The sequence below is a fragment of the Saimiri boliviensis genome, chromosome 3, assembly GCF_048565385.1.
Source record: "Saimiri boliviensis isolate mSaiBol1 chromosome 3, mSaiBol1.pri, whole genome shotgun sequence".
NCBI classification, from domain to species: domain Eukaryota; kingdom Metazoa; phylum Chordata; class Mammalia; order Primates; family Cebidae; genus Saimiri; species Saimiri boliviensis.
In genome coordinates, this window is record NC_133451.1 from 115,736,491 (window position 1) to 115,762,800 (window position 26,310).

Here is a 26,310-nt window from a genome sequence, read left to right on the forward strand (position 1 = left end):
GGCTCACGCCTATAATCCCAGCACTTTGGGAGGCCGAGGCGAGTGGATCACGATGTCAAGAGATCGAGACCATCCTGGTCAACATGGTGAAACCGCGTCTCTACTAAACATATAAAAAATTAGCCAAGCACGGTGGCGCGTGCCTGTAGTCCCAGCTACTCGGGAGGCTGAGGCAGGAGAATTGCTTGAACCCAGGAGGCGGAGGTTGCAGTGAGTCAAGATCATGCCATTGCACTCCAACCTGGGCAACAAGAGTGAAACTTCGTCTCAAAAAAAAAAAAAAAAAAAAGTAAGATTTTTGCTGTAGTCACGATAGATGATTTATGGAAGCACAGGCCTCTGTGTGTTACCTTTATGGGAGCAGGTTCTTATAGAAGGTGATTCCAGGAGAGAATATAACATCGAACAAATCCAGGGCTGTTTTTCTTCCATCCTTGTGTTTATGTTTCAATTCTGGACATCCTGCCAGTTTGCACCGTGCCCGAAGCCTTTCCCAGTGATGTCTCTTTATGAAAGCACCAGTGGGGGTGGGTTAAGTTCCAAGACCCAGAAGGCCTGTTGTTAACCCAATTCCTTCAACCAAAGAAAATACTGTCCTAGGTTTTTGTTCCAAACAAAGAGGTTAATTTCTTCACCAACTGTCATTTTCACCCCCACACCCCCAGACTGTCTGACGATCTGGGGTCCCGTGCTTTGCTTGTGTCAAGGGTCGGCACACGACTCAGAGCTTCTGTCCTGGAGCTGTCACAGTCTTGCCACGTGGTATGTGCACATGGCTGCTAGGAATCAGCGCCGTGAGACCACAGACAGGTGTCTCAAGTGAGAGCAAAAGCCAGTTCAGAGGTCATGGGAAAACGATGTCACACTACTCCAGAGGTCTGCAGGTTTAGGAACAGTATAGCAGGAGAGAAAAGCAATTCTGAGAAAAGCAATTCTCAGAAGAATGGATGGCCAGTTAAATGCGGGAGGCTTCATTCAAGATAAAGACATCTCAAGCTCACACCGGAGAGACTGATCGTTAACCCCCGGGCCCACGGGTTGGACCAGGTTTGCAGTTCATGTGACAGAAGAGGTGCTGATGTCCAAGAGGAAGTCAAACCTTAGCTCTCTTAGCACTTAGACTTGAACCTGAATCGATCTAGAAAGATTGCTAAGAAGCAAAATGACAGATAAGGTGATTAAGCAAATGGATGCATTTGCCATTCTTTGAAAACGTAACTTCCTGGACTTTCCATGTGTGACCACCAGGGTGACCATTCAGTCTGTCGAGTGCTTTGGGGCTGTGGCTTGGAGCCCAGCAGCTCTGCAAGCTCAGAGAGCCGAGCTGCGCTGCGAGAGCGGATTGCAGCGGACATAATAAATAGTTCCTTATGTTTATGCCGGGGATTTCTCCTCTCCGCCACCTTCCTTTCCTTGCCATGGCTCTGAGTGGGGGGCGCTGTGTTGAAACCAGAGGGGCTGGAGTCCAGCAGATAGTTCCCCAAAAGAATCAGACACTATCCCTCAGGGAAATTGGTAGTGAAGGATGTGATTTTAAACAGAAATTTCTGGCCTAGGTTTCTAACCCCCCAAATCCTTCCTCAAGCCAGGCCATGTTCCCTCTTTCTAAATCACAGCATTGCTTCTGAACTTTGTAAGCAGGTACAGGGTTCCTTCGCCAAGCAACGCCAAAGCTCCCATCTGGGTCAGCAGCACCGGCAGTGAAGGCGGTGCATGACCAATGCTGGTCCTCCTTTCGACTGATGAAGCTCAGGAAGTCTCAGAAGGAAACAGACCAGAGGAGGCCAGAAGGGCGGAAGATAGAGAGGACCTTGCAGGAGCGATGAAACAGACTCGGTGGAGTCCTCAGTGCCCTCATGTTTAAAGAAAAGCAGCTTGGGCCCAGGGAGACTTTGTCTGAAGCCACAAGGTTTAGATCTCCCCACAGCCCAGAGTGGAACCCGTGCCTCTGGCTTCTGGTTCTCCTCCCATGAATATCTCCAAGAGACGGAGAGGAGCGATCCAGCCAGAGCCCAGGTCGGCACGTGAGCATGAAAAGGAAGGGAACTCGTGCGAAGGGGAGGAGTGGTTGGATTTGGCAAAGAACTGAGACAATATAAAATCGGGCCGAGTAAAATATAAGATAATCTTATTTTGGCAGAAACATTGCCTTTTTATTTCATGTTATTAAAAATCACATTCTCTTGCTGACCATGAAACCACCTGGAAGCAGGGTTGCTGGGCTAAAACAGAGTAACTTCTACCACACACCGCGTCGCCTCAGGGAGCCGCCGTCTCTGAGAACTTTTCCAGACTCTCTGCTATAAATGGCTTGAACTCCCAAACCTAACATCTCTTGGGTAATACGAAAGAAGTTGTTTAAACCACCAGAGTCCTGGATTACTCATCAATCTGGAATTTAGTGGAAAGGTAAACCATAGATTCTAAGTTCGGTGCCTTCCTGCCCCTCATGATATTTGACAGAGTTTGCAAAATACTTAATTACTTCCATTTCTGCGTTGTGCTTCTAGAACGTATCGTGGGTTGTATGTGGACCGGCCCTGGGGAGAAGAGGGCAAGGAGGATCGGTGGCTGTGTCTGAGCTGATCTCCATCGCTTTCATTTGGATGTTTCATCTGCTCTAAGACCACAAACATCACCCTTGACAGACGGGCAGCAGGAATGTCTTTTCTGTTAGGAGGGGAAATGAGACGGTGAGATGGGGAAGAGAAGAGCTGAAAAGGAAACCTGGCTAACTATTTAGGAAAAAGCAGCTTCAAGAAGTGTTAAAACACGTACAAGGAGGCATTCACAGAGTGCTTGCCAAGTCTCAGGGAGCGTGAGGCAGGTCGAGTGGTGTGTAGGGTGAGTCGGGCCCTGCCCTCACTGGGACTGCCACGCCCTCCCGGGTCCCCATAACCAAGTACAGTCAGAAGCAACTTGTCCAGAGCTGCATCTTGGTGGTCTGGGGCACTATCCCAGATGTGACTTATCAAAAGAGGCCTGTTTAAGCCATTTCTCACCACTGTGCAGCCTTGACCATTTGAGATAAGCAGCTAAGTGTCTGATGTTGAATCCTCTTTTATACTCAACCCCAGAAGGGCTTATTGTTCACATTGTCCATTGAGACACACAAAGGAGGTTTAAAAAATAGTTACCCATGAGGTTGCTTAGTCTGAAGGAAGCCTGGAAAGGCAATGACTCGTGTACTGTGGGTGTCGTCTGTGTGTGCAGGCGTATGCCATGTGCGTCACGCAGCTACAAGGTCACTGTCTGAGGGAGAGACACGTAGACGGCCATGCAGGATGGCACTGGCCCGAGAGCTGCTTCCTTAGAAGCAGGAAGGGAGAAGCAGCATGACACTGTGGGGTGCACAGGATTTTGTGGGGTGCATAGTTCTTCCATTTGTGGGTTCTGTGATCTTAAACAAGGAATTTAGCATCTCAGAGCCTTGGTTACCTCATTTGCAAAATGGAAACAATTGTGACTATATGGTTTTATGAGGATGAATTGGAATAGCGTTTGAATGTGCCTAGCACTGAGCATAGTACAAAGTATGGTAGACATTGGGGAAATGTACGTTCTGCTCCCTGCTTGACTGAATCTGGCTGCTTGTAACAAAGGCAAACAATAGGAGCACTATAGAGATAGGCCATCCATTGTCTCCGCAGATCCTGACGCTGCCGACTGGAGGCAGTGTGTTGAAAATGCAGAGTGATGGAGGGGGAAGCAGAAGTCCTCCGTTCTGGTCCTGATCCACTCACTTCCTGGCTAGCTGACCTCAGACAAGGCACTTCTCTGGATGTAAGTTCTCTAATCTGTAAAATGCCTGTACATAACTCCTAAGGTGACTAGAAAGATCAATTGATGGCATCAAGATTAGAAAGGAAGAAGTTATTGCCTTTATTTGCAGAAACTATGATCTTGAGTATTCTTGTATGCAGAAAATCCTCAGGAATACACACACAAAAAACTATTTTAACTCATACATTCAGTAAGGTAGGAAGACAGTTGTAGTTTATATGCCACAAAAATAAAATTCTGAAGATAATTCCATTCACAATAACATCAAAAAAATAAAACATTTAGCAATATTTAGCAAAGGAAGTACCAAATGTACACTGAAAACTACGAAGCATTCCTGAAGTCAATTGCAACTGAAATAAATGGAAAGACATCCCATATTCATGGATCAGAAGACTTAATATTGTTAAGATGGCAATACTACCTAAGTTGGTCTCCAGATTCAACACAATCCTTATCCAAATTCCAGCTGGGTTTTGCAAAAGTTGAAATGCTCATCCCAAATTTAATACAAAAGTACAAGTGACTCGGAATAGCCAAAGCAATCTTTAAAAAGGACAAAGTTAAAGGATTTACACATATTGATTTCAAATTTACTAAATGATTGCTACATGAAGCTGTAGCAATCATGATAGTCTGATCCCACCCTAAGGATACACCTAAAGATCAATAGATTATTGGCACAAAACTGAGAACCCCAAGAATAAACTCTAATATTTATGGTCAATTGATTTTTGACAAAGGTGTCAGAAATAGTCAATGGAAAAGGAATAGTCTTTTAACAAATAGTGCTGGGACAGCTACCTCTTATGTATCTACCACTCTTCCATATCTGTTCAGGAGAAATGACAACATATATTCACACAAAGCCTTGTGCATTCTGTACATAAACACTGATTCAAAATGGGTCTCAAATCTAAATGTAAGAGCTAGAAGTTTTCTTTGTCTTATAAGAAAACATAGGAGTAAGTCATCACGATGTTGGCTTAGGAAATTATTTCATAGTTATGACACAAAAAGTACAAGTTATAAAAAGAAAAGTTGACAAATAGGACTTCATCAACACTAAGTGCTTTTGCACACCAACGTATCCCATCAAGAAAGTGAAAAGACAACCCACAGCCTGGAAGAAAAATATTTGCAAATCATATATCCCACAATAAATTTATATCTAGAATATAGAAAGAACTCCTACAACTAAAAATAAAATGATCTGATTTTTAAAATGAGTAAAAGGATTTGAATCAACATATCTCCAAAGAAATTATCACATAGCCAGCAAGCACATGAAAAGAAAAAGACGCTCAGCATCATTAGTTTTTAGGGAAATGCAAATGAAACCACCATGAAATGCCACTTTACACACACTGAAACAGCTTTAATAAAAAAAAAGACAAGAATGCCTTTTTTATCAGAGTGGCTCTAATTTAAAAAAGACAATAACAAGTGTTGGCGAGGATGTGGAGACACCAGAACCCTCGCACATTGCTGGTGAGAATGTAAAATGGTATAGCCATCTTGAAAAATGGGTTGGCAATTTCTCAAAGTGCTAAAAAGAATTATCCTATGATGTAACAATTTCACTCTTATGTATCTATTCAGGAGAAATGACAAATATATTCACACAAAGGCTTGTGCAGAAATGTTCATAGCAGCACTATTCACAATAGCCAAAAAGTGGAAACAACCCAAATGGTCATCCACTGTGAAGGAATAAGCAAAATGTGGCCTATCCATGCAGTGTGATACTTGGCAATAAAAAGGAAAAACATCCTAATACAACATGAATGAACCTCAAAATCATTAGGCTTAGTGAATGAAAGAAGCCAGACCAAAAAGAACACATAATGTATGATTCCATGTGTATGAAACATCCAGAAAAGGTAAATCTACATCTATAAAGGCAGAGTTGGTGGTTGCTTAGGGTTGGAAGTGGGGATGGGGAGCAACTGTAGGCATAAAGTTTCCTTTTGGGGTGATGGCAATATTCTAAATAGAAGTACACTGTGGTAATGGCTGCACATCTCTGTAAATATACTAAAAATAACTGAGTTGTACTCTTAAAATGGCTAGATTTTGTAATATCTAAGTTACACCTCAATAAAGCTATTAGTAATCATTTTAAAAGATCAATGAAATCACCACTATAGATTCATATGCAGAACCTAATTAGCATATGGAAATTAGGTTACATCCTCCAGATTCCCAGCTACACAGGCAAACACCAATCCCCAAAGCTCCAAATGCAGAATTCACCTACAAAGCATTTTTCCTCCGTTCCAGCTCCCTAGGGGTCTTGCAAACTCTGCTGCTAAGTACAAATCCCCTAATCCGAGGACTTTTTCATTTCTTATTTTCTTTAATTATTGAGTTTGCTAATACTTTCTTCTATTAGAAACTTCGTCTTTCCTTGATTGCTTTGGCCCTGCTTGGATGCTGATGGTCATTTCGGGCCTTTGCTGCTGTGGTCCCTGACAGCTCTTTGCCTCTTCCTCGTCCCCGTGGTGTCTCTTCTTCCACACTGTGCCCCCTGAATGTAAGCACGGTCCCCGAAGTTGCTCTTTCTCACCACAATCTTCCCTCATCGACTCTGATGACTTCCCACTCCTCGATCAATACATCTGAGCCTTCACGGCTGCTCAGAACTCACCACCTGAATGTCTTGCAAGTATCACAGTGCAAGAATATAAACTATTGATTTCAATGCTCCACTGAGACGTTTTACTGAACATTAATTAGCATGTTTTCTCCTGTGTGTTCCCCCTCATCGTCCTGTGTTTCTGGAGCGACAAACAGCCAATATGGCTGCTAAATGACCCCTCCTGAGTGCATTTGGGTGCATTGTGACACTGTTTCTGGCAGGGAGGGAAGAAAGTCACATGCCTTTGAGAAGGGAGGTCAAGATATACATAATCCGCAGGGCCTAGGGCAGGATGAACATGAGATCCTTTGTCCATAAATTATTAAGAATTTCAGAACAGTGACAACAGTGCATTAAACCAAGCACAGGGTCCTAATAAGCACAGAGCCCTGTGGGACTGCACAGGCTGCACCTGCGAGGCTGGCCCAGTAAGAAGTCTTCTTCCCAGACCAGGGAGAGAAAAGAAGGAGTCCGCCTGTCCAGGGGAGACAATGCCTCGCTTCGTGGCAGAACCCATGGAGAGAACTGATGTCTGCCAGTTGCAAAGGGGAAGGCTGGCATCATGGCACAAGGTTGTCCAGCCCAGAGCCACAGAGCCTGGCCTCTGGAGCCACATGGACTAGCACGTGGGTGTTTGCTGGGACCAAGTGTGGACCAATGACCAGTGCTGCTGCCCTGACTCCCTGGGACTGTGCATGACCGAAAGACCTTTCCTGGACCTCAGCAGGGAACAGATGCTCCCCCACCTTCCCAGCAGTGACCGGAACTGAAATGCCAATAAGCCCAGTGGCATGGGAGTCAGTCGGATCTTTTTTTATCATGGTAAAATATATATAACATTAAAATGTACCATTTGAACTATTTTTTAAAATTTCTAATTTCTAATTTATTTTTGTATGTTGATTTTTTTTTAACTTCTATTTTAAGTTCAGGGGTACAAGTGCAGATCCATTACCTAAGCAAACTTGTATCACGAGGGTTTGTTGTACAGATTATTTCATCAACCTGATACTAAGCCTAGTATCCAACAGGTATTTTTCCTGATCCTCTCCCTCCTCCTGCCCTCTGCCCTCCGAGAGCTCCCAGTGGGTGTTATTTCCCTCTATGTGTCCATGTGTTCTCATCATTCAGCTCCCACTTATAAGTGAGAGAACATGTGGTATTTGTGTTCTGTTCCTGCATTAGTTTGCTAAGGATAATGGTCTCTAGCTTCATCCATGTCCCTGCAAAGGACATGATTAACCTTTTGTTTTATTTTTTTTTTTTTTTTTTTTTTTTTGAGATGGAGTCTCACTCTGTCACCAGGCTGGAGTGCAGTGGTATGATCTCGGCTCACTTCAACCTCCACCTCCTGAGTTCAATCCATTCTCCTGTCTCAGCCTCCCGAGTAACTGGGATTACAGGCGTCCACCACCACGTCAAGCTAATATTTTGTATTTTTAGTAGGGACAGGTTTCCCCATGTTGGCCAGGATGGTCTTGATCTCCTGACCTTGTGATCTGCCCGCCTTGGCCTCCCAAAGTACTGGGATTAAAGGGATTAAAGGTGTGAGCCACCGTGCCTGGCCATGATTCACCATTTTTAATTGCACACTTCAGTGGCATTAAATGCCTTCACACCATTGTGTAACCATCACCACCTCTAGCTCCAGAATGTCTTATTATCCCGAACTAGAAACTCCATACCCCTTAAAACTAACTTCCATTCCCTGCCCCCGCAGCCCCTACCAACTACACCTCTATGCTGTGTCTCTGTGAAGTTGACCACGCTAGGTAATCTAATAGACGTGGAATCATACAATATTTGTCCTTTTGTTTCTGGCTTATTTCACTTAGATGAATGTGTTCAAGGATGATGGATAAATTTAGGTTTATTTAAAGAAAAACTGAGACATGCAATATTTCTTATACACCCAAGTTTGTGAACTTGAATTCACCGTACATACAGAGTAATTGATTCATCTTCCCCTAAGCCTGGCTGAAATTCTCGTCTGTCCCCCAAGATTTCTTTCCCTCTAATCCTCCACATCCAGCTCACCCTGCAGCTTCCTCTCCATAGAGCCTCAGGTTCATTCTGGCAGCGGAGACTTGACCCGGAGGTTCCATCATTTTCAACTTAGACTTGAGTGGCCTCCCCTGGCCCTGAAACCTGCCCTGCTCAGAGATGTCAGAGTCACCATCCCAAAGCCCAGCTCTGGTCTTCAAATGCTCCTTGTCACCCTCTCTCTGCCCCTTGGCTTGTGCCATGCTGTTCACCCACGAGGCCCTTCCTCCAGGTTTTAAGCCATCCAGGTCCTTCAGGCTTTACTCAAATAACTGTCACCTCAGCAAACCTTCTGCCTCCACATACACTCTCAGAAATGAGCTGTGCTTCCCCTGTGCCTGTTCTAACCTGTCCTAGGATTATATTCATTTTGACACATATTTAATTGTTTCGACTTAATTCAAGCTTGTTCAGGACAGAGGCCATGTCCTGGCATCTTAGATATTCAGTCTGTCCTTGAATGGATATGCTCATGTATGAATGTGCTGTATGACTATATATCTCAGTACTCTATGTTGGTGTCATTGCCAACATCTGTGGTCGAGACAGTAAGTGGAAAAGGGGTTAGCAAGTGGATGAAAATAACCAGATCGCAAGGCACCACCCAACTCTGAAATGTCACTATCTACAGGTCAAAGCCTTTTGGAAGGAGGACATCTTATTTTGGCTTGAAAGAGAAAGATAGCTGGAGGAGGGCGGGGCTGGGGGAGGATGGGAGTACAGTCCTCACAGAAAGAATAGATGGTATCAGCAAAGAGGACTGAGTTCTCAGAGAGGCCTCCAACAAAAACTGGGAAGTGAAAGGGAGAGGCGAAGAGATCATGGTTTAAATTCCATCACAACAGGCGTCTCACAACTAGCTACAAGGACCCTCTGATGGTCCCCTGGTTTGAAGGTTAGGGATCAGTCTGTTGTCCCCTGAGGGAATCTCATGAGGTCAACTTTCAAGACCCTCCTCCCACCCGCCGACAGCTGGCTAGTCGGTTCAGAAGAACAGGCAAGCAGGTGGCTGAGGATCGGGTAAAGTCGCTTTGTTTTCATTAGATTCTTTTAGCTGGACATTATAATACATGTTGACACAGGCTGAGCGTGAATTCCTTGGAATGTGCTTTTCTTATCTGTTCCATCAGAGCTTGATGGGATTATATAAAGGGCTTAAGGAATAGCAGCCAGTCTTCAGTTATTATTCATGGCCCTGGAAAATAAAGAGGATGGCCAAGCCCGACACCAGCCAGGATCTTCTAGATGGTTCCACCTCCTCCTGGGGCAGATTGCTGATAAAATCCACACTCCCCTCCCCGCCGCCACACAGACCCTCACTGCTCTCATCTCATCTCCATCTCAGCTTGCACATCCTGGGAGATGTTAATGTGAGTGAAGAAAGAAGCAAAAGCAACCCAGGGAAGTTCAGCCTTGAAACAGTAGAGTACTCGGAGTAAGGAAGAGAGCTCAGGCAAAGAGGTCAGCCCGGGCACATGGCGGGAGGGCTGGGAGGGACTGCCTGGACTTCCGTCCCTGATACTCTCAGGGAGGCCGGAGGCTGGCCCCAGCCCGGAAGCCTGCAGTCGGAGTGGCACTTCTCCCTTTACCTGGCTGCCAGATTCCGCCTCTGTGCTCTGCACAAGAAGACAAATGCACTCGCATCTCTAAGTCGTCCTCTGCCTTTTGCATTTTGTAATTCTGAATGCCTTCGGGGGGATATTTGGATTGTGGTGTAGTAGATTTTGTTACATATTCCCAAGCTCATTCATATCGCTTTAGTGCTATGTCTTGCACAGACAAATGCACGCTAAAACTAACTACGAAAGCCATTCACAGAAATGTGCAGGGAAGGGTGTGATGGTCTGGGACACGGCCAGCCGGCTAAGCTGCAAGGGAATGGGTCAGACTGGGAGTAACTGGAACCTGGAATTCGATCCTCCTACAGAGACCGGTGAACACCAGGGGTGACTCTGGGTGCTGGGAAGTCCAGGACAACAGGTGAACACAGCCGTGGTGTTGCTGTCGACCCTAGGGAGGAGAGAGACGTCCAGTGTGAAAATGAGGGGAGGGAACTTAGAGGCCCACGGAGCATGGCCAGAAGAATCCAGAATCCAGTGAGATCAACACAGGCATATAATGCATTGGGTAGTTTGTTGAATGTGCGACCTCGGCCAACAGATGGGGTTTGGCAGCAGAACTCCAGAGGCTTGTGGAAAGATGGGCAATCCAAGGCTTCTGGCAGAGGTGGGAGAAGCCCAGTCACTGGCTCTGAGCCAGAGCAGTCCAACAAACAGGAACCAAGTGTCTCCTCTGAGCAAGCCCCGGACCCCAGCACAGAGACGATCCACACCCCCACCGCCCCTGAGGGAGTGCAGACCGACAGCAGGGCGGATTGCTGCATGGACCAGCCTGGCCTGCAGGGAGGCTGCACACCGAGTGAGGTCTCATAGATGGCCTTTAGTCCTGCTTCTCCGAAGTACGGTGGCAGCTCCCAGAGGTGGTGGCATTAAGAAGGAAAGTGACAAAAACGAGAAAACCAAATCACAAAGCATTGCTTTCGATCCACTAGGTCAGGAAACATAAAACTCTTTTAAAAACTCTTTGAACGTGAATATGTTTCCCTAAATCACAAGTAGGTTTTAATCAATGTCGAGCAAAATGTCTGCTTGTTCTACTAGAGTTGAGCAATTCTCACTGGATCGGACACACATTCTTCATTTAATATTGCAAATAGGTAAGTAATCCACATTATTCAGAAACACAGGCAACACGATGTGTGTGTCCTGTGTCGGTCTCTCATCTGTCCAGCTGCCATCCAGAGACGTACCATGACTCCCGCTTTCTTATACTATGGTTTTCCCTCCAACTGGCAGGCCAGGCCCTGATGACCTGAATGGCAGTGTCTCCTCACAAGGCCTGCCTGCCGGCTCTGGAAAGAGTCTGGCTGAACAGAGAGGGAGAGAGGCTCTCCCCATGCCACGGAGCATTTGTGACCGGAGACCAAGGTAACAGGCATACATGGTTTTAACATAGCTGGCTTAACACACAGATCACGCTGCTTGGAACATCTCAGGCTAAGTGACATGGCGGCATTTCCCCAGGGCTGCTGGAGCCGAGGTGTCTTCTCTCAGACTCTCCCATGCCTTGACGTGCCCCAGCCTCAAAGTCACCACACCCTCCCTCTTTGGTGGGGTCTGTGATGGGATGTCTCATGGGCCCAGGGGCTGTTGCCAGGAGTCTGGGCTGCCAGGCAGAGGTTGAAAGGGGCTGGGGAGCAGGTTTCAGGCTGGGCCCGTGGTCTGCTGGGGAATGGTTGAAGAACATGGTATTTCAGGTTTTCTTCCAAACATGTTTCTGTAAGGTGGTTGCCTTTAACCTTGAAAGCAGAATGTTTTCTCAAGTCCACCTGTGAAAGCCAAACCCTTAGATACACAGCGGATCTTTCAGGGACTGCTAGACATGCCGCAGAGCTGAGAGGCTCCTGTGACTGAGTTGTGTGCAGAATCTGGAAGGTGAGCCCAAGGCTCGGGGGCCGCTCAGGCAAATTCCATGGGTGTCTCTAGCATGACACCCACAGACACAGAATTTCTGTCTGCTGCCACCCACCCTGCCCTCAGGCCACTGCTTCTTAGGGACCATTGGTGTCCCGTGGGATTAACTGTAGACCACTGTTTTTCATAGGTACAAACCAGGTCAAATCGGAGCTGTCGTGATCACAAAGCAGGGCAAGGACACAGCATCTCGCTGAGAGCCCACCCCAGTCCCCTTCTCCGTCTGCTCCTACTCAGTGGACCCTTAGGTACCTCTCTACAGTATTTCCAGCACACATTCCTGATAGAATAATTTGTGCTCCTAATGTCTCTAAATGGAGTCACTCACGTCAAGTATTAGTAAGCTCACTGTGAAGCTGTCTCCCTCCTCAAAGCGATAAACACATAGGCAATGGGCTGAGGTTAACATGACACCTGCTGCTGCCCAGTGCCACCCCAAACCTGACACAGACCAACAGAAAGAAAGGTGGCTTAGATGGTGAGAGCAGACTCCCCCGGGAGAACAGTAAAACAGCCAAGAACTGGCCTCGTTCAAGACACCCTTAGAGGCTCTGCCCGTGAGAGCTCTAAAGACTTCTCCCAGTTTTGGCATCTGGTGCCAGAAGCAGGGAGGACCCTGTTGACCAGTGTCCCAAGGACATCCGGACCCACTCAGCTCACCTGCTGGGACACTGGTCTCCTGTGCCATCACTGCGGTTCCTCACCCAACTGCTACTACTGCTTATGTGTTGGTTAATTGCACGATCCATGGTACGTGGAGGCCCCCCAGTAAAAGGTAGATTCAAGCATATGTAATTGGCTATCTAGTCTCTGTGAACCTTTCTGGCTTCCGTTGCAGTTAGCACATGTAGGTGGCCAGCACCTCATTAACATCAATCACGCAGTCACTAAATACACAACCCCAGGGCTCCGTCTGCCATCTTCTCACGTTGAGCAGCAAGAACACAGGACTAGGAAGACGAAGTGATGTATCCAAGTCCCTGCTGACCAGGGCAGTCAGGAGAAGCGTGTTCCTCTGCCCGCTTTCCCTGCCCTGTGGCCCATGCTGCTTCCCAGCTTGCCCCGTGCAGACAATCGGTGGGACCACCCAGGCTGAGTAGACGAGAGTGCTCACCACCAAAGGTGACACCCGGGGGACCTGGCCTCCTGGCACGCCTGGAGCCCACTCCTGGTCCATAGCACGCAGCTCGAGGGTGTTCCGCCGCAGACATGTACACATTTCGTCACATGCATGGGCTCCCAGAGGTGCTCAGGGGAGTTCCGTCATCAAGAAGTAAAGCATCTTCAGTATTCTGGACCCAAGTTCCATTGCTCTCAGCCCTGACAGCCCTTTGTCTAAATAAGGCAGCCCACGCATCCTCCATGACCAGTCTTCTGGATCTTCTCTCCTTGGTATCGCAAGGGCTGATGATGGGAGTTGATTCAGATGAAGCAAATATCCAACAAGAACGAAATGCTGCACGTGGGTCCGCAGGACCCCCAGCCCTGCCCCAGGTCTCTGCCTAGTTAGCACACTGACACAATGGGCCTATTCACGGACAGCGGCTCTGAAACTCGAGCAGGTGTTGCCGAAGGGGCCTCTGAAATGCATGTTAACCTGCTGAGTCAGGCTCCCTCCGAATTAATTTGAAATGCCCCTTAACCCACTTTTGGCACAGCACTGGCACTGAGCAGGGATTGGAGCAGCAGGGGTCAAGCCACCCCCAAAGCCTTGGCAAGAGGCACATGATCCTATCAATCAACACTGGGAAGCCGGGGGCGGGGGAGGCGGGGCGGCTGTTCGATCACAGTGGTGTGTAGACCGCAGTGGCTCCACGTGACCAGCCTTCCGGAAGTGAGTTTCCAGCAGCTGAATGCCATAGAATCAGAACAACTTCTCATCACCACGGAAGCCAGAAGAAACATCGTTTTTGAAAAGTGACACTTCAGTGCAGAGAGGTCTGTTAATAGGAGCTTAAATAACAACGTGCCGGGAGACATCATTTTAGTAAATTCTGCGAACACATGTTTTTCTCGGGGCAAAGCTGGTTAGGGCTCTTCTCCACCTGCAGCCTCTATTGCTGGACACCTCACCTACCATGCCTGCTTCTTCAGCGAGCTTAATCAAGGCTCATTACAGAGAGTATAGTTTTTTATGAGAAAAAAAACATGTTAGGTGTCTCTGGGAAGTAAATGACAAAATGTTGATAAAAGTTAATTCAGGTGGGAAGACAGATTTCAACTGTGCATCTGTGAGAAATATTCTCTACCAGCTGAGTAGCAAGCAGTCAGAAAGGAATTCCATTTACTGGGGTCCACTAGGACCCACAGGATCCATTTCTCTCCTTTGCCTTGGTGGTATTCTGCATGCTTCTTGAACTCTCCTTTAAGACATTGTCTCTGATCCCCTAAAGGGCTAATGCCAGATGAATATCTTACTCAACTTGAAGTATAATTTGATGAAAAGTTACTTTTCCAAATAAATCTCACTGAGATAAACAGCCCTTCAAACTTTCCCATCTGTGCGAATAGGAGCCTCTTTACTCAGGCTTCAGAAGATCTTGCAGCTTTGGCATCGGTTCAGGCTCTTCTTTCATATTCACTCATCAGCCGATCAGCAAGTTCTGCTTCAAGGGTGCTCTTCAAATTCAACTCTCCCCCTCACTTACAGCCCATCACAAAGAATAGATGCAGTGATGTCTGGAGTGGACAGGGTGGGAAGGAGGAGCCTATTGGACTATCCCTTGGTATGACTTTCATCAGTTGCACATGGTTTGTTTTCTGTTTTGTTTTTTACACACTCAATTCTCTGTAGCCTCCAACCCACCCTTAGCTGGCGAATGGGCTCAGCACCCCCCCCTTCTGACCTGACCACCTCACGTCTCCTCCTTTGCCCAAACTGCCCATCACCACAATGTTCTATTTTCTCTTTTGCCTCTGTGGTGAGAGCAGCATGTCTCATCTAGACTTAGCTTTTTTTAGCCCGGGTCCCAGAATGAAGACAAAATGTGGTGGAGTTTATCCCTAAAGGTCACACACATCAGTGAGGAATAAACCTTAGTTATTCTAAGACTCAGACGTGCTGTGGAATTGCTTGTTGCAACAACATAACTCAGCCTCGCCTTACTGATAAAGAGGGGATATGTACACTCTTACTGATAGTGAATTTACACATACATTGCTCATTCTGTTCTCACAGCAAGCCTATGGTGTAACATTTATTTTCTGCATTCTACTGAGAAAATATTAATACTCGCTGGGCACGGTGGATCATACCTGTAATCCCAGCACTTTGGGAGGCCAAAGTGGGTAGATCACCTCAGGTTGGGAGTTTGAGACCAGCCTGGGCAACATGGTGAAACCCCATCTCTACTAAAAATACAAAACAAAAAAAAATTAGCCGGGCATGGTGGCAGGCACCTGTAATCCCAGTTACTTGGGAGGCTGAGGCAGGAGAATCACTCGAACCAGGGAGGCAGAGGTTGCAGTGAGCCAAGATCGCACCACTACACTCCAGCCTGGGTGACAGAATGAGACTACATCTCAAAAACAAAACAAAACAAAATATTAACACTCAAAGGAAGCTGTTCAAATTCTGAAAGTCAAAAAGTGACAGAAAAGACTAAATTCGATCTTTGTCAGCAAATCTGTAGCTCTCTCCATGCATCATGCCCCCAAGAAGATATGTTGAGGTTCCAACCCTCAGGACCTGTGAATGTGACCTTATTTAGAAGCAACGTCTTTGTCCTGGAACCAATCCAAATGCCCATCAATGATAGACTAGACAAAGAAAATGTGGCACATGTCCACCATGGAATACTACACAGCCATAAAAAACGATGAGTTAGTGACATTTATAGGGACTTGGATGAATCTGGAAACCATCATTCTCAGCAAACTGACACAAGAACAGAAAACCAAACACCACATGTTCTCACTCATCAGTGGGGTTGAACGATGAGGACACATGGGCACAGGGAGGGGAGCATCGCACACTGGGGGCAGTTGTTAGGGAGCTACGGGACGGACAGCCTTGGGTGAGGATGGATAACGTGGGGAGAAATGCCAGATACAGATGACGGGGGGATGGAGGCAGCAAACCACCTTGCCATATGTGACCTATGCAATAACTCTGCAAGATCCGCACATGTACCCCAGAACCTAAAGTACAATTTTAAAAAAACGGAATTTAAAAAAAAAGAAATAAGGTCTTTGCAGATGTAATCAAGTTAAGATGATATCATTATAGCTGGCGTCCTTATAAGAAGGAGAGGCACAGAGGGGGACACAGAGAACGCCCTGTGACAACGAAAGCAGAGGCCGGAGTGATGTATCTGCCAGCCAAGAAGTACCGAGAACTGTCGACCACAGCAGAAGGTGGGGGGAGAGCTGCGGAACCCGTTCTCCCCTGGAGACTTCAGAGAGCATGGCCCCGCCTGCAACTGGATTTCAAACTCTGAGCATCCGACTTTGTTACAGCAGCTCTAGGAAGCTATCATACCATGACCGGTGTGGGCAGAAGTCACCAGAAACGCTCAGTGAGCAGGTGTGGTCATGGAAGAGGGCTGTGTTAAAAAAGCCCGTGTTCTTCTATTGGCAGCCTAGTGTCACGATCTGGTTTCTATTGCTTCCCCATGGCTGCCATGGCAAAGTAACACAGGCTGGGAGGCTCACACAAAAGAAATCTGGTTTCCCACAGTTCTGGAGGCTGGGAGTTAGTTGGAGATCAAGGCACCAGGCTTGATTTCCTCTGAGGCCTCTCTCTTTGGTTTGTGGACAGCTGCCTTCCCCCTGTGCCCACACGTGGCCTTCCCTCTGTGCCCACACATGGCCTTTCTCTCTGTGCCCACACGTGGCCTCCCCTGTGCCCACACGTGGCCTTCCCTCTGTGCCCACACATGGCCTTTCCCTCTGTGCCCACATGTGGCCTTCCCACTGTGCCCACTCGTGGCCTTCCCCCTGTGCCCACACGTGGCCTTCCCCCTGTGCCCACACGTGGCCTTCCCCCTGTGCCCACACATGGCCTTCCCTCTGTGCCCACACGTGGCCTTCCCTCTGCGCCCCTCTGGGTCCTAATCTCCTCTCCTCATAAAGATTCCAGCGACACTGGAGTAGCACCCACCCTAGTGTCCTCATGTTACCTTCCTTCCTTCTTTAAAACTCCTCTCTCCATACACAGTCACACTGTGAGATATTGGAGGGCAGCGTGTCAACACATGAGTTCTGGGGTGTACAAATCAGCCCATAACGTGGCCTGATACTTTTCAACATCTAAGTGGCTCCTCGCAATGCTGGCATACTCAGCCTGGCCACCTAAGCAGCCTGGGACAGAGGCTGGAAACACAAGGATGACCCTGCAAGTCCCTTTAAGCTGCCACATGCGTCCCTAGGTCCGACAGCCAGACACTCGCACCTAGGCCTGAACCGTCTTCACAGTGTTCCACACGGGTTCTGAGTCACGTGCCAGTTCCATGCACAGCTGTTCGCTCTGCCTTCTCTGTTTCAGTGATCCCCACCACAAGGAGGCCCTCTCGTGGGCCGTGCTGACCACCGGTGCCCGGGTAAGCTCTCTCCCACCTCCCAGCCTCTTTCGTCTCCTTTGACACAGCTCTTCTTGGAGGTGACTATCCCTTCAGGCCTCTTGCTGACTCCAGCCTTATAAACAAAGTTTAAAACAAAACTGAAAGACGCACTTTGAGATGTATAAGCTTACTAGACGTAAAGGCAATCAGTTCACTAAATGGTGAATTGCTTTCATGTGAGCAAAGCATGATTGTAGCTTTTTTCTCCTTCTCTCTGGTTTAGAAGTGTCGAACATCAAAGTAATCATTCATTTCCCTGAAACCCTGAATGTCTTCATCATCATTATAATGCTTTTTCTCTATAATAATTTTTTTTGAGACGGAGTCTCACTCTTGTTGCCCAGGCTGGAGTGCATTGGCATGATCTCGGCTCACTGCAACCTCCGCCTCCCAGATTCAAGCAATGCTCCTGCCTCGGCGTCCCAAGTAGCTGGGAGTACAGGCACTTGCTGCCGCGCCCTGCTAATTTTGTTTTTTGTATTTTTAGTAATGACAGGGTTTCACCACGTTAAACAGGCTGGTATCGAACTCCTGACGTCAGGTCATCCACCCGCCTTGGCCTTCCAAAGTGCTGGGATGACAGGCGTGAGCCACCATGCCCGTCCCACTATAATAAAGTTTATTTGGAGAAGACAGAAATAAATAAACTGGTGCCGTGATGGAAAGTAAAAAGAGTAAGAGGAATAGAGCGTGCTGGCGGGTGGCCGGGGAAGATGCGGCCGCCACGTGACCTTGGGGAGGCGAGGTGAAGAAATCAGCAAGGCACAGCTCGGGCCTGTCTGCGGAAAAAGCAAAAGGGGAGCAGCCAGGAGGAGCGGCGCATTCCAGCTGCCCAGCGGGACGCCAGCGCGGGAAGGGAAGGGTGGTCGGAGCCAGGCCCTGAAGGGGCTGGGTGACCCCATGGGGCCGGGTCTGCAAGAGCGTTTGATTCCACGTGGGGTACAACGGAACCTGCCGGAGGGTTTGAACGGAGGAGTGGCGTGATCAGGACTCCTCTCGCAGGGCTGCTCCGGGTGCAGGGCAGGCAGCGAGAGGGAGCTGGAACGGAGAGGAGGCTCCAGGCAGTTGGGGTGGGGTCTTCAGCCGGGGGCCGGCAGCGAGGCGCGGGGAGGAGAGGCTGAGGATCGGCCTTGAAAGGACAGCTGAGACTAAGGAAGGTCAGGGAGATGAGGAGGAACCAAGGGAAGGAGCAACGAGGAGTGATGACATAGTAGGAAACCGAGAGAAGACAGGGTCCTGGGGCCAGTGGGCTGTCAGGAAGCAGAGGAGATGCAGCTCCCGTCCACGGAACCCAGGGTGGGACTGACCAGGACCCTTGGGAGGACACTGCTCCAAACAGAAGCGTGGCTGAATTTGGTGCAAGAGAGAGTCGGAAGACAGGAAGAGGGCACACCAAACAGAGATCACCGATCTGAAGAGGTGTCCACATTGAGAGAGGCTCACAAGCTGGGGGAATGTCCCCATGTCATTGCCGATCCTGGAGGGGCCCAGGGGGGCCATCTCCACCCTAACTGGGGTTGTGCCTGTGCAGAGTCTGTGAGCAGCCCCTCAAAGGAAGCCTGGATTCTGCAGAAGGCTGAGGATGTGAGCTTTCTCAAAACATGATTATTCAGAGATCCCATCTCACACCCAGATTTCAGCCCTTGGTGTCCAGATTTGTTACAGAACTCTAGAAAGCTCTGGGAAGCTGCTATAACAGCTTGATTGCCTTTGGTCCAGTTTGCATTTAAATCGGAGATTTTCTTAAAAGGTGGGGTGGTAGGAAGTATAGCTGACTGTGCTGTTTTACTCCGGAACATTGGAGTCTCGATATCTGGTAAGAATTTGCGTCACAGGTAAGTTCTAGGACTGCGAGACAAAATACCTTGGCACAAAAGGTAATTCTGAGTAGTTAACATCCCTGCTGTGGCCTTGATTTCCACAGCAGAGAACCGTGATTCGGTCTCTGGCTGCTTCCTGGACTGTCTCGGGGAGATCTCTATCCTTGGGTCTCAGGTCACGTGCACAATCTTCTGGCCACTCCGAGACACAGGCCTGGGCCCTGGCCAGGTGCTGGGTGAGGATGGGGCCTCTGTGCCTACTCTCCCATCTCAGCTCTGCTACGACGTTCTTTGGTGCCTGAAACAAAACACTCAATCTCCCTGCACTTTATTTACTAGTGTCTAAACGTTGAAAGAATAATATACTGATTTCAGCATTTGTTCATCTCTTGGTAGGTTACTGGCAGTAAAGATAAAGTTCCAGACTGGCTTCCCTGCTTCTCAGAAGGTTTCTGGGCCACTTTCCCCAGCTGCCTAACCAGAAGTGTTTGAGAATCACAAACAAATGTTACCATCAGCCTTAGCAAAACCATGCTAAGTTATGCCGCTTCAAAACAGACGCAGCACTTAACCTCTTACCCATGACCTACATTCAACAAATTGCTGCTTTCTTTCCTTGGCTTTATGTTAAACTTCACTTCAATCAAATGTGAATTTACCCCAAAGAGAGAATCGCTTTGCGCAAAGATCCACAGTGAGATAGACTAAAACGGAAAGCATGCCAAGGGCGTTTAAACCCTCGTGTTTTCACTAGAATAAAGTGGGTCCACACGCCCCTCTTCAGAAAGAGAGCTTATGCCTAAGGCGAGATGTAGGGACACACGCCAGGCCGGTGGCTGTTTCTTCCAGCTCAGAGCTCTCCTCTTTAAAATGCCTTTTCTCACTGCCACAACTGGAGGGAACGCCTCCCCTCCTCTGGCCCTCTGCAGCACGCTGGGACACTACCCACTATTCTTTGTATACTCGTTCGCGTGGGCTGCCATTATAAAGTGCCACAGACAGAGTGGCTAAAACAACAGCAATTTATTAATTCACAGTTCTGGAAGCTGAAGGCTCAGGAACGAGGCGGTAGCAGGGTTGGCGTCTCCTGGGCCCCTCTCTGTGGCCTGCGAGGGCCTCTTCCGTGTCCTCAGATGGCCTTTCCCCTGCACGTGCGCGGGCCTGTGGCTCTGCGCCTTCCTATACAGTCGTATTGGAATAGGGCCCCACTCTAATGGCCTTGCTTTAACTTAATCGCCTTCAAAGACCTTATCTCTAAATGCGGTTCCGTGCTGAGGTGCTGGGGGCCAGAATCCCAACTTGAACTGAGGGACACAGGAGGATGAGGACACATCTGGGCTCACAACACCTTGCCGTGCACTTTAGAATAGCGCCCATTCCCAAGTGTCCTTCCCCTACTCGAATGGAATCTCCCTGGGTGAAAAGCTGGTTTTAAGATTCGGCATTCCAGGCAATCCACCGATTGATATTCATGGTCATGACTGGCATTTTGCTTGCATTTGTCTTAAACATGTTCCGAGGGAAATAAATAATCAGCCACGGTGGCTTCATGGTGGGGACTGGGCTAGACGGTTTCAAGGTTTCTCACAAATCGGCCTGTTGATTCCCCATTCCCATCCACTGTGAAATTCTCCCTCTCAAGGGAGTTTCAGCCATTTGTGTAATTTCTACATGAAGGCCTCCTAGGAGAGGTCAGTCCTAACTTTAAAATTCCCAGATCAAAGAGCAAAGACTTGGGACCAACCCAAATGCCCATCAGTGAGAGACTGGATAAAGAAAATGTGGCACATTTACACTACGGAATACTATGCAGCTACAAAAAAGAATGAGTTCATGTCCTTTGCAGGGACATGGATGAAGCTGGAAGCCATCATTCTCAGCAAACTAACACAGGACAGAGAATCAAACACCACACGTTCTCACTCATACGTGGGAGTTGAACAATGAGAACACATGGACACAGGGAGGGGAACATCACACACTGGGGCCTGTCAGGGGTTGGGGGCTGGGAGAGGTAGAGCATTAGGACCCTTACCTAATGCATGCGGGTCTTAAAACCTAGATGACGGGTTGATGGGTACAGCAAACCACCATGGCACGTGTATGGCTACGTAACAAACCTGCACATTCTGCACATCTATCCCAGAACTTCAAGTAAAATAAAATAAAATTCCCCATGCATTGCCTAGTTCTATATCTGCGTCCAGCAGCACCTGAAATCTCGGCTTGATACAGCCTCGGCAGTTCATCTCATTTCATTTTGCCTGAAGTCTCCAAGCAAGTTCTCCCAGCTCAAAGGCCAGCATTCTTTCCAACAACTCATCACTCCTCGTTACGCAAGGGGAAGAACACCAAGGGCCTTCTGTCTTACGAGCAATAATTCAGGTAATGAAGTGAGAGCATAGCCTCTCTTATGAATTCTGAGGAACCCTAAAACAGCCTATCTTTTGGTACCAGAAAGATCTAGCATAGCAATTTTGTTGGTTTATAAAACACTCAAATGCTCAAACCATATGTTTAGATACAATTCCCAATGGCTAGATCCTTCTTTATATAAATAAAAGAGGAGGTTTTCAGTATCAGGTGGAAAAATAAGTATGGGTATTGGGGAAAATAGTCTAAATTTAACTCTGAGTCAGCTCCAAGACAGCAGAGATAGCACCAGCTTCACAGCCCGGCATCTCCCAGCCTGGGAATCCTGCTTCAAGTCTGTAAGCCTGCCCAATGGGTACAGGACAAATCATACCCAAGGACCCCAAGGACATTTTTACATAAACATGAGCCTGGTTAGATACCTCCCATGTGCAGGGTAGCTTCTAAGAAAGTAGAAGAAGCCAACATACAGACCAAGCCGACTTTCACATCAGTGAACACATTTGGCCATCTGAAAATACAGAGAATTAACACACAGAGAGACCTGTGGAGACCTGTGGCTTCTTCGGGCCAGCCTCAGTTTGAAAACGAGGGTGAGAGCTTTGCCAGACACTCACGGGACCTGTGCTGCCCCTAATGGAAGAGACTCTTCTCTCAGGACAAGCCAAGGGGAAGCACCCACAGCCTGAAATGAAGGTGTGTCTGAGCATGACGGAGGCTGTGTGCAGATGGTCCCTTGTGTCAATATCAGGAGTGTGGGTCTCACAAACAAAAGGCTTAGTGTCTCTGTGGAATCTCTAATGGTCCTTTGACTTACTGGAGTCCTTTCTAAAATGGATTTTGTTCATTTTCCACTGAGATTGCAGAAGCTGCACGTGGCGTGGCAGTTTATGAATTGGGTCCCCCAGCGAGGCTCTGAAAGACAGCTGGAGTGGGGGTGGGCTGTGTGTGTGAAGCCGCTGCGCGGAGCTGGAGTCCACCATGCACACAATCGCATCTATGTGTGACCCAGCAGCCTGCAAACCGCTTCCCTGCAAAGGAAGAGGCGTGCCAAGGGAGGCGAGAGACTTTTGTTAATTCTGTGTGTCTTAGAGACTGGTTTTTTTTTTTTTTTTTTTTTGTCTGTTGGGAAATAAAAAACAAATACATAACTTCCTTGCTGGTGTGCCATCTGAATTTTTTTTCTCTCTCTCATGCCTTCACTTTAATTTCTCCAGAGTATCTCTTCTCTTCAATTTGGGGCATCGGTTTACGGCATTTTTACATACACGTGTATATAGTGTCTATGCACAGAGTCAGAGATGTAAATGTGTGTTTCAGGTTCCTTCAGCTTTAGCGCTCTGTGGAGATCCGTAAGGAGATATCAGAGATCTCATTCTCTTTGTTAACATAATGGGTAGAGCTTTCCCCGTGCTCAGAGCACGGAGCTGAGTCTCGCATAGCCAGCAATAACAGTGCCTTCTTAAGAGCCTCCCTGGATAGTTTGCTAAATTCCTTCTAAGAGCCTCTCGCTGCCCTTACAAAGGTTAGCTGAAAAACAAACCAGAAACTGGGAATCCACCTCTGTGAGCAGGCAGAAGGCTGCACATTGTGCGGCAGATAGAGGCTCAGGTTCATGGAGTCACGTTTGGGGTTCTGGCCATTCCAGCTGAAGGCTGGCCTTAGGAAAACCAGCCATCCCAGGCCCAGGCAGTCGGGGTTGGCTGGGGTTTATTTGTTTTGCTGAGTTTTTGTTGGTTGGTCTTTCACAGATGCTGCAAATCATACATGGGACCCTGAACTACACAGTTTTTGTTTCTTCTCCGTATCATTTTACCTGGCCAAAAAAGGCAAAAGAAGGCGATGGTGGCATTGCTAAGGAACAGGGAAGGAGATGGCCTGAAAATCCCCTCCTTCCGCAAGTAACGCAGGAGCACTACTCCCCTCTGAGGACCCAAAGGTAGCTTCACAGTCTAACACACCGAAAAACAAGCCCACGGGACTCCAGGACAACATGACCTCAGAGCAAAGGGACAGAAGGAACTTGGGACAGATGCATGAAGATCTGTTGATTTCGCAAACTTGAACTTAGAAAATAGGGAGTTTGTTAGAATTTCTCTTTCTAAAATAAACAATTTCTCTTTCTAAAATAAATATTTTAATATCATCAAATATCATCTATTTCTGTCGTCCTCTGTCCTCCACACTGAGAACCCAAGACAGGTCCTTGGGATGACTTTTGGGGACCAATATCACCGCGAAAACAAACGTCTTCTCAGCCAAGAACACAGATTTCCTATCTACCTTTGACGTCCCGAAGGACTAGAGAACCCAGAGCATTTCCATAAGACTCTGATGCCGGGAGCTCCCTGCTCCCTGCTCCCTGCTGGACTCCGGCCGTCCCCTCCCTGCCCAGAAGAGGACATGGTACTCACCAGTCATTAGGGTATAGTAATTGGGATATGAGAGACTAGGGAAGTCTGGGGTCAAGTAATCCACTTTTGCTCCTCTGCTCACGATCTCTCTGAAACCAGGCAAGGACTCCAGTGCCTCATCACTGATGTAGTCTGAGCGAAAACCATCCAGCAGAAACACCAGCAGCTTCCGGCGGGCAGAGGCCGGCCAGGCCAGGCCCAGCACGAGGACCAGCAGGAGGGTCCCAAGCTTCACTGCCATGCTGCCAGGAGCCTGCCTGCCAGAAGCCTGCCAGAGCCCGGCTGGCACAGCCGTCGCCTTGCAGAGGCTGAGGATGGAGAATCTGTAGCTATTCTCTCTTCCAGGGGCTGGACCTTGAGCCGCTGGCCTTCCTGAGCCAAGTTCACTTTCAGAATTTAAAGGAACAGCACCCCCTTTTCCACACATCGATACACACCCTTTACTAGAAAGTACAGAGACCGACTCCTTCAGATAAGCCAGGTTCCCAAACAACCCAGAATTAACACCAGGGGAGAGAGTTCAACCTTATTATTTTTGGTGAATGTTCCAGAAATACAAGCACCCACAGAGATGGAATTTTAGAAGATGACAAAGTCAACACTCACTTTGCAGTTGGGCTAACCAAAGGGAGGAACCAAGGAAAAGAGCCCAATTTTAATTTGATGTTATCCCCCATCGTGGCCTCATTTAAACTCTTTTTCACTTGTAATTCAGTAACGCAAACCTCTGGACTCAGGGCATAAACGGGAGACAAAACGTTCCGGTGGGCCTGTTTGTAAATTTCCCAGCCATGTTTCCATAGTCATAGCCCTTAAAAACAATTATTTGTCTGTGTCTTGGCTGCTTATTTTTTTTATATGCAGTGTTATTTTATTTTTCAAATATGATTTAGCTGCTGGTGCTCATAGGAGGAGATGCTTTGTAGAAGAGCTGTAGAGCCAAGGAGAAGCCTCCAGAGTTGGACAACGGGAACTCGTTGCTGGCAGAATGGCCTGAAACAGCTTTGCCCCAAGAGGATGGAAATGAACTAGAGAGCTGGAGGACCAGAGCTTGAGATGGAAAAGCAGAGCGAGCAACGAGCACGCAGGCTTCAGGACAGGGATGACGGGCCGGGGTGGGAAGCAGAAGGAGGTCAGTGATGGGAGGCAGACGTGAGCTGGGCAGCAGACAGACTTAGGAAAGTCCCCAGACTCTGGGGGTTCCCTAGAGCGGCTCTGTCATGTTACAGAAAATTAAATGACACAGTGTATGTAAAGGCTTGTCAAACACAGCTGAGTGCGGTGGCCCACTTTGGGAAGCCAAGGTAGGCGTTTTGCTTAGCGCCAGGAGGTTGAGACCAGGCTGGGCAACATAGCAAGACCCTGTCTTTAAAAAATTTTATTTTATTAGCTGGTCATAGTGGCATGTGCCTGGTCCCAGCTACATAGGAGGCTGAGGTGGGAGGATTATGTGAACACAGGAGTTCAAGTCTGCAGTAAGCTATGATTGTATTACTACACTCCAGGCTGGACAATAATAAAACATGCATGGTCCATAGCAAGCGCTCAGCAAATGTTAGACGTTATTAGCATTATAACATCGCCTGGGTCCTGAGGAAACTTCATGGCTCCCAGCAAGCTTTCCAGGGAAGGAAGATAGACACCAGCCACACCGGCCACGCTTGATCAACCCCAAAACGCTGTCCCGCCTCTGCCCTCTGCTTGTGTGTGTTCTCCTTCTCTTTCTCTGCTGTATTTAAGTCAAGCCCACACACAGGATCACGATGTCACTTTTTATATTATGCTGCAAAAGAGAAACGCCGGCTAAATGACCACTCCCATCTCGGGAGTTCACCAAGGATCAGAATTCTTTTGTGCAATAAGAAGTCGTGCTTTTTACAATTAAATAAATTTTTTTCTTACTCAAAAATAAGGAAAAGGAAAGTTTATTCTAATTGGTTGTTACTTTGGAAACAATGTTACTCTTATTTCTTTGAGCTATGTGGTATTGTTGTTGCTATAAACAGGAGTGAAGGATGGAGGGAGGAAGGGAGATGGGGAGGGAAGGGAAGGAGGGAAAGGGAGGGAAGAGAAGAAGGGAAGAAGGGAAGGGGAGGGAGGGGGAGGAAGGAAATGAAAGGAAAAGAAAGGAAAGGGAAGAAG

At 47.8% G+C, this 26,310-nt stretch overlaps 1 protein-coding gene across 9 annotated transcripts in view; it reads right to left on the minus strand.

Annotated features, from left to right (window-relative positions):
- ENPP6 (ectonucleotide pyrophosphatase/phosphodiesterase 6) overlaps positions 1 to 25,814 on the minus strand; it is a 141,120-nt gene extending 115,306 nt beyond the window's left edge. For 6 of the 9 annotated variants that reach the window (XR_012516932.1, XR_012516931.1, XM_074396690.1 and 3 more), the window contains exon 1: positions 24,169 to 25,814. Coding sequence is in view for 6 of the 9 variants with exons in the window: in XM_074396690.1 (XP_074252791.1) it covers positions 24,169 to 24,595 (427 nt within the window). In the remaining 3 variants the exon portion in view is untranslated. The remainder of the gene's footprint in view (positions 1 to 24,168) is intronic. The other 3 variants (XR_012516930.1, XM_003933850.4, XM_074396691.1) reach the window with 2 other exon arrangements.
- Between the last annotated feature and the right edge of the window lie 496 nt (positions 25,815 to 26,310).